Source organism: Cebus imitator, unplaced genomic scaffold (genome assembly GCF_001604975.1).
Source record: "Cebus imitator isolate Cc_AM_T3 unplaced genomic scaffold, Cebus_imitator-1.0 Scaffold188, whole genome shotgun sequence".
NCBI lineage: Eukaryota > Metazoa > Chordata > Mammalia > Primates > Cebidae > Cebus > Cebus imitator.
In genome coordinates, this window is record NW_016107503.1 from 4,397,471 (window position 1) to 4,406,532 (window position 9,062).

Sequence of the window (9,062 nt, forward strand, 5' to 3'; positions counted from 1 at the left end):
AAAAAAAAAAAAAAAAAAAAAAAAAAAAAAAAAAAAAAAAAAAAAAAAAAAAAAAAAAAAAAAAAAAAAAATTCTATCTTATTTCATTTCTGTGACAGTTGATATCTGGCTGTCCTTTTTTTTAATGCAGAGTGAGAATTTTCCCTACCGTGTTTGATAAATGTTGTCAAGATACCATTGCCAAGAATGTGTTGTCCAAAATGCCTGTAGTTTTTAAAGATGGAACTCCACCCTTTGCTTGGTTTTAAGTATGTATGGAATGTTATGACAGGGCATAGAACTGGTGGTCAGACATGGAAATGGTGGGGAGACAAAAGTATACATGTGAAATAAAACTCAGTATTTTAATAAAGTAAAAAAGAAAGAAAGAAAAAAAAAAAACTCCTAACTTAGGTGATCCACCCACCTTGGACTCCCAAAGTGCTAGGACTACAGGCGAGAGCCACCGCGCCTGGCCCCAGACTGATCTTGTACGTAAGTCCTATAGGAACTTCTCATTGCCAGTGTCTCCCAGCAGGATCCTCTTGTGAAAGATGGTCGGCTGCTTTTGGTAGGCACAGTCAGTCCTGGATTTAAGAGAATGACTTCTTTAAAGGTTTGAGCCTCCATTAACTTGCAGAGACCCCAGCATTTAGGAAGCACTAATCTAAATTGGGGCAGATGCATACACTTTTGCACCCCACTTATCCCTAGTGAGTTGGGGACACCCAGAATTAACCCCCAAACTGAAGCACAGAGTTCTGCCGTCCTGGACATGCCCTTGAGGTCTGGGGAGGACCTGAAGCCTTGGCATGAGCCCCAAGCCCACTGAAATTTGCCATTTCAATGATTCCCATTCCTACTGTCCTTGAAATGATAGGCTCATTAAACACCATCTCTCAACATGACCAACATGAAGCTCTCTGAAATTGAGCAACAAGCACACATTTCACACAGCTACCTTAAAAAACATTTAAATACCTGCCATAGGTTGAGTTCTTGGCAAAAACGCCAAGTTGGAGATTCACGTGCAGAAAGTTTATTGCAAGGAATTATCTGCGTCAACACCTGTTGGGGAGTAAAGGCAGTAAAAGGGTAGAGGAAGACAAACGCCTCAGTCAATCAGGAGCTCAAAGTAGGATGGCAGCAGGATGCCCCAGTAGGGCAAGTGGGCTGGACCTATGTCTCCCCACCTGACCAGAAAAGGAGTATAAGTTTGGGTGAGTGGCTGACTTCAGCCAAAGGCAGTCCCCGGATGGGGCGTGGGTGACACCTGTGCTGTCAGCATTCTCAGCAGCTTCAATCCTGAAGGGGAAAATATGGGCCACATACCACAGTCAACATGACAGTCCCCCCCCTTGCACTGCTCAGATTGACTGGCTTCATTAGTTCTGGGATGGTTTCTTCAGGATTCTGATGGATCTCTTTCTGGGGAAACTTAAAAGAGGAAGGTTTGGGACAGACCACAGCCTCTGCCGCTGTGGCTTGAGTTTGCAACTGACACTCACCTCCCTCCTCTACTTCCCCATTGTTGATCTTTCCCCAACCCCCTCAGACTTGTACTTCTGGTTCATGTGGGTTACCAGATGACATACCTGGCCATCATGCCCTTCTCAGGCCATGACTGCACTTGTTCATTTACCATCAAAATTGGGTAAGGAGAGGCCGGGTGTGGTGGCTCACGCCTGTAATCCTACGCCTTTGGGAGGCCAAGGTGGGTGGATCACCTGAGGTCAGGAGTTCAAGACCAGCCTGGCCATCATGGTGAAACCACATCTTATAAAATATATATATGTGTGTGTGTGTGTGTGTGTGTGTGTGTGTGTGTGTGTGTGTGTATAAAGGAGAGAAAAAAAGAAAAATAAATAAAATTGGGTAAGGAGAGGCTCCTCCAGGCACAGCCTGTGGGTGGCCCTACTCTGCAAGGAGCGGTCAAAAAAAAAAAACTGGGTAAGGAAAACCATACTGAAATGGATGATCTGGGTGTCAAGTATATTCCTCCCTGTTCCCACTGAGTAGTAGTAGTTCTGCCTCCTGACAGCGACTCCTTTCCTTGCCTTCTTGTCTCTTGGTAGTGATTTGAAGTAATCTAGTGCCTGCCATAGCTTTAAAGTTTAGTGAGACTCAGTGTGTCCACTGGTGCAAAACATTCCCATTCTGGGGACCAGGACTTCTAAACCCTTAGAGTCCAGAGTTGAGATAGAAGGCACAGATTCCCCTGTCGCGTCACTGGGAGCGATGACAATGGCAGGCTGCTTCTACAGCCGCCCCTTGTTCCCCTGAGCCACTATTTTCCTTAAGGATACACTACTTGATGGCTGTTGATATCAGATATGTACTGCATCATGGAGGATGATGCCTCCTCCTTACAGGGTATCATCTCCAATCTGGTGCCACTGGACTTCTAAAAACTTCACTGATCCTTTAGCAAGCACTCTACCAGGGAGCAGCTGCTGCATATTATGGTATGTGATTAAAGCAGATTCCATCATTGTGTACCCAGTGTTGTACCTTCTTGCTATCAAGTGGGTCTCTTGGTTTGATGCAACGTTATACAAGATTTCAGGCAAATGGATCGAAATTTTGTAAACCTTTGGATGGTGTTGCTGACTGAGGCTGTGCAGGCAGGAGAGGCAAACCAGTTCCAATAATATACATCAATGCCCCCTCAAGATAGAACACTTCCCCTTCCAAGGTAGCAGGGACACAGTGGAATCAACTTACCACCAAGTGGCTGGATGGTTTCCTTGAGGAATGGTGATATCAGGCTGCGTGTTGGTTATCTGTTGCTGGCAAGCTGGACATTCACTGATGCAGTAGTTAGATCAGACTTGATGAGTCCATGATGTTGAACCCGATGAATTACCTCCACCGTGGTCCCTCCATCCATATGATCACTTTGCCAGCATTGGGGTGCCAACAAAGCCTGGTTAACATTATTTGGCTAAATCATTCCATCTGCTTGGTTGGTGCCTTTCCTGTGGTGGATGTTATCTGAGGTACAAAAATCATCATGCTCTATACCCATTCTCAGGTACATTATGTGCCTTTTTTCCAGACTTCCTTGTGTTTGATCTTCCAGGCTCCTAACCAACTCGCTAATTCATTAACCATTGCCCATGAGTCTTATATATACTTCCTTCTGGCAGGTGCACAGATCATCTCTAAGTGGGGCCATAGCGCAGCCACAGTGTACTTCCAGCTTACTTTCACCAACTGAGACAGCCCGTACGTTCACCACACTCAACCTTTTTCCTCTTCTGTCATCAGGTCATGAGGGATCTCTGATCCATGTGGCTACAGATGTAAATTGAGAAGGAAGCACCAGTGCAACAGTGGTGGGTGACAGGGATCTGGGCACCTGCTTATGTAGCTCACTTTTGCCTTGCAGCCCTGCTTGTGCCCAATTCTATATATGCCACTTTGATTTTATGAAGGATGACTGGTAGACCCACCCAGCCTTATGACTTGTGGGTTTGACAGAAGCCAGGTTATCATACATCACTTAATGTCCCAGAGCCAAGCACACTGTCCCAACTCGGACTCAGGAGCATTCCAGGAGCTATCTTTTGAAAGGTGTGTAATGCTCTGTTTCAGATGGCACGGCATTGCTCCAGCACTATAGGGGGCTGTGTGTGACTTCCTATTGGGATTTGTCACGAACAGTATATGATCTTTTCTCACCATTGAAATCTCAAATATAATACGCTGTCTTGTGGGCCAAGCAGCAGGGCCGTTGGTACCACAGTCCTGACCTGCTGCAGAGCTTTTTCCTACTCTGGGATCCACTCAAAGTTGGCAGCCTTTTGTGTCACCTGATATTTTGGTCCGAGCAATATTCCCAAGTATGGAATATGTTAGCAATAGACCTCAAGACCTTTGCAAGGCATCGTGCTTTTTAGTGGTGAGAAACGTGAGATGCAAAATTTCTCCTTATCGTCTTGGGAGGAAACGTCCTGGTACACTCCACACCACTGGACTTCTAAAAACTTCGCTGCTCTGGCAAGATCCTGAATATTTGTGGGGTTCTGGCACTACCATTTGAAGATCTATCCTGCTGAGGCCTCTGATACGGGATCCTTTCAGGTTCATCCTGTACAATTACTATGATCTCATCAGTGCAGTCATGGGATGCCCTATGGAATGTTCAAATGGTCCAGGTCCCTTCGGACTGTATTATGACAGAGGCAGGAGAGTTGACATGGTCCAGATGTAAAACTGTACATGTATATTATTGCACATCTCAGTAGTGAAGGCAAACTTTTATGATCTTCCTTTTTTTTTTTTTTTTTTTTTTTTTTTTTTTTTTTTTTTTGAGACGGAGTTTCGCTCTTGTTACCCAGGCTGGAGTGCAATGGCGCGATCTCGGCTCACCGCAACCTCCGCCTCCCGGGTTCAGGCAATTCTCCTGCCTCAGCCTCCTGAGTCGCTGGGATTACAGGCACGCGCCACCATGCCCAGCTAATTTTTTGTATTTTTAGTAGAGACGGGGTTTCACCATGTTGACCAGGATGGTCTCGATCTCTTGACCTTGTGATCCACCCGCCTCGGCCTCCCACAGTGCTGAGATTACAGGCTTGAGCCACCACGCCCGGCCTATGATCTTCCTTTTTACAGGGATGAAAAAGGATGCACTGTCCAAATCAATACATAACCATGTAGCCTGCGTTAATCTTTTTTAGCAAAGATACCACATTTGGAACAGCAGATAGAATTACCACCGTGTGTTGATTGGGAGTACAGTAATCCATATTCATTCTCCAGGATCTGTCTGATTCTAGCAGGGGCCAGACTGGTGAATTAAATGGCAATATGATGGGCACCACCCCTGCATCCTTTAGGTCTTCAAGAGGGGCACTAATGGAGTAATTTTTATTTATTATATTGGTCTGGAATGGTGGAGGCAGTTGCAGGCACTTCATGTTGGCCTTCCTCACTATGATAGTTCCTACCTCACACACCAAAAAACCAACGTGGTGGTTCTGCCAACTGTCAAATATGTCTATTCCAACTTTCCATTAAGGACTCGTGACATAACCAGCAGGTGAGTCTGTAAACCTAGTAGACCTACTGAGAGCGAGACCCGGGCAGGAATACATTTATTACCTACCCTCCACACCCTGCCACTCTAACACAAGTGTTGACTGCGGTCCATAATGGAGCTTAAGATCCTAGGGTGTCAGTGTCAATGGACTCTATCCAACAGTGCTTGAAATGTTTGGATAGTCCACTTTCTCTCATGTGTGATATGAAAATAAAAGGTCATAGGTCCCTGTGGGTTAGGATTGGGAAAACCACCTTATATACTTGTCATGGTGTCTCAGGGTCCTTTCTGCTAGAGACGTAGCCTCTTTAATAAATCGTTTCCAGGTCAGGTATGGTGGCTCACACCTGGGAGGCCGAAGCGGGTGGATCACCTGAGGTCAGGAGTTCAAGACCAGCCTGACCAATATGCTGAAACCCGTCTTTACTAAAATTACAAAAATTAGCCAGGCGTGGTGGCATGCAACTATAGTCCCAGTTACTTGGGAGACTGAAGTAGGAGAATCGCTTGAACCTCGGAAGCAGAGGTTGCAGTGAGCTGAGATTGTGCCATTGCACTCCAGCCTGGGCAACAGAGACTCTGTCTCAAAAATCAAACAAAATAAAAATAAATAAATAGTTTCCAGCTGAAAAATTGGCCCAAGAAGACTTTCACTTCTTCCAAGAAGGAATTACAGCCACAGACATTGCCCTCCCACTATAAACAACTATGAAACCAGTTAAAATTATGAAAGAAATATTTCTAGACATTGGAAAGCAGGCAGTACAGAATTTTAACTTTGAAAAGGGAAACGAGATGAGCCACATGACTGCCTCGGCTTACTGCCTAGAGGCAGTCTCCTGTACTGTGCTGTAAGGAGCAGTGCAGAGAGGGGAGCCCCAATAGAGAGCCATCAGTCTCACTGAGTGGAGAAAACAGGGATTACAGTTGGTAGAGGATGAGTTGGCTAGAAATTAAGAGGGAAAATGCTGGAGACAAGGGAATGACACAGAGAGAGCTTTGGAGATCTGCAGAGAGGTCCCAGACCTCAAAACTTTGGCTGAATACTGATATGTACCTCACTGAGGTAAAATTCCACAAGGCAGGGGGTTAAAAACAACAGAAAATGACAGGCCAAACAATTCTTAGAGCTTCTACAACATTTGGAATCTTTTGTTTGTGTTCCTGACAGCCCATATGAATCGATCCTGTAATACACGGGATATCACAGATGAGACGTTAAAAGGATGCAGTAGTGGTTGCTGGAATAAAGGCTACTCTGGATCCACCATGCAAAGCCTGAAAGCAAGCACTGATGATCAAACTGATACCAAGCATGCCAAAACCAAGTCCAACGCTCATCAGAGAAATGCAACAAAACCTAGCACTGAACAAAATTAAGTTCCCAGTGTTTGACATTGAATTTCATATTGTCATACTGAATGTGGTGGCAGGTACCTGTAGTCCCAGCTACTCTGGAGGCTGAGGCAGGAGGATCGGTTGAGGCCAGGAGTTTGAGGCTGCAGTACACTATGATCACACCCAAGAAGAGCCACTGCACTTTAGCCAGGGCGACACAGTAAGACTCCGACTCTTAAAAAAGAAAGTATTATAAAAAGAGATAGGAAAACACTACCCAGAACCAAAAGAAACAGTCTCAGAAATGTCAGCAATGGCGAAATTAGTAGGCAGAACATTAAGAGGGATATGACTATGCTTCATTTTCTTTTTATTTATTTATTTACTTTTGAGACAGAGTTTTACCCTTGTTGCCCAGGCTGGAGGGCAGTGGCGTGATCTTGGCTCACTGTAACCTCTGCCTCCCGGATTCAAGTGATTCTCCTGCCTCAGTCTCCCCAATAGGCAGGATTACAGGCACCCACCACCACGACCAGCTAATTTTTTGATATTTTTAGTACAGATAGGGTTTCACCACACTGGCCAGGCTGGTCTCTAACTCCTGACCTCAGATGATCCTCCTGCTTCAGCCTCCCAAACTGCTGGAATTATAGGTATGAGCCACCAGGCCTGGCCTTCATGTTCTTAACAATAAAATACAGAAAATGAAAGTAGACCCTTATCTCATGCCATATATAAACATCAACTCAAAATAGGATAAAGATTTATATGTAAGACCTGAAACTGTAAAACTACCAGAAAAAAACATTGGGGGAAAGCTTCATGACACTGGTCTGGAAAGTGATTTAGATATGAGTCCAGAAGCACAGGCAACAAAATCTAAAGTAGACAAACAGAATTGCATTAAAATAAAAAGCTGTGTCCATTTGCCTTGATACCAGCGGCGACATGTCGGGGTATACTCCGGATGAGAAACTGCGGCAGCAGCAGCTGCGAGCGCTGAGAAGGCAATGGCTAAAGGACCAGGAGCTGAGCCCTCGGGAACCGGTGCTGCCCCCAGAGGCGAAGTGGCCTATGGACATATTCTGGGATAAGTTTTTGGCAAATAAGTCCCCTTGGAGGAACATGGTCTATAAGGTATACCGAAAGAGTATGTTTTTTTTTACTTGTGTACTTATACCTGCCTGGATTGTTCATTATTACGTGAAATATCATGTGGCTACAAAACCATATGCCATCGTTCACTCAAAGCCCAGAATATTCCCAGGTGATACAATTGTGGAGACTGGAGAAGTAATTCCACCAATGAAAGAATTTCCTGATCAACATCATTAAAGATTATATAAAAATTTAAAAGGCTTATGAGCCTAAGTTTGTTCCTACATTACCATATTTACCGAATTTTCTGGAAGAGTGACTTAATAAAGTTTAATCTCAGAAAAAAAAAATAAAAAATAAAAAATAAAAATAAAAAGCTGTACGGCAAAGCAAAAAATCAACAGAGTGAAGAGACAACCTACCCAGTGGGAGAAAATATGTACAAACCATACATCTGACCAGGGGTTAATATCCAAAATACATAAAGAGCTCTAACAACTCAGTAGCAAGGAAAGCAAACAACCTGATTTCTAAAATGGACAAAGGGCCGTGTGCAGTGACTCACGCCTGTAATCCCAGCACTTTGGGAGGCCAAGGCAGGCAGATCACTTGAGGTCAGGAGTATGAGACCAGCCTGGCCAACGTGGTGAAACTCCATCTCTACTAAAAACACAAAAATTAGCCGGGCACGGTGGTGTGCGCCTGTTCTCCCAGCTACTGGGGAGGCTGAGGCAGGAGAATCACTTGAATCCAGGAGGCCAAGTCAGGAGAAAAGGTTCAAAAAAGGAGTCTGTACTATTAATTTCACTAGGACGTCAGAAGAGACATAGGATTTTAGTTCTGAACTTATGAATATGTGAAACTAGGGGTGATGGAAATAAATATTTAGCCATTTTCCTAGTTGTCTTTTTATAAAGGTTAACAGTTTCATACTGAATTAAATTTAAAATGAACATATTTAACCTGTTTGTTAAATAATGTAAAGAAAAAATATTGCCGGGCGCGGTGGCTCATGCCTATAATCCCAGCACTTTGGGAGCCCGAGGCGGGTGGATCACGAGGTCGAGAGATCGAGACCATCCTGGTCAACAAGGTGAAACTCCATCTCTACTAAAAATACAAAAAAATTAGCCGGGCATGGTGGCACGTGCCTGTAATCCCAGCTACTCAGGAGGCTGAGGCAGGAGAATTGCCTGAACCCAGGAGGCGGAGGTTGCGGTGAGCCGAGACCGCGCCATTGCACTCCAGCCTGGGTAACAAGAGCGAAACTCCGTCTCAGAAAAAATAAATAAATAAAAAATAATAATAATAATGAGGAGAGAAATGGAAGATATTTTTAAAAGACCAAAATGGAACTTCTTGAGATGAAAAATACAATATCTGAAATGAAAAATACACTGGATGGAGCTTCTGCCTCTGGGAGGATGGGGTAGATGTACTTTCACCCCTCCCAGAACAACCATAAACCCTGAAAATTATTTATTGAACATAAGGAGACTTTGAAAGGTGGAGAAAAGAAAACAGACTGGGTAGAAACCTCAAGACCCAAGAAACAGCAAAGTGGTGAGTTTTCTGAGTTTTCTTTTTGCTTCATTTATTCCAC

The 9,062-nt window shown here is 44.3% G+C and overlaps 1 protein-coding gene across 1 annotated transcript; it reads left to right on the plus strand.

The window, feature by feature from the left end:
• Positions 1–7,282: 7,282 nt before the first annotated feature.
• On the plus strand, positions 7,283–7,815 carry LOC108316416 (NADH dehydrogenase [ubiquinone] 1 beta subcomplex subunit 6-like). The gene has a single exon (XM_017546232.2). It carries the CDS (start codon positions 7,310–7,312, stop codon positions 7,694–7,696), a length of 387 nt encoding a protein of 128 aa, XP_017401721.1. The 5' UTR covers positions 7,283–7,309; the 3' UTR covers positions 7,697–7,815.
• Positions 7,816–9,062: the final 1,247 nt, after the last annotated feature.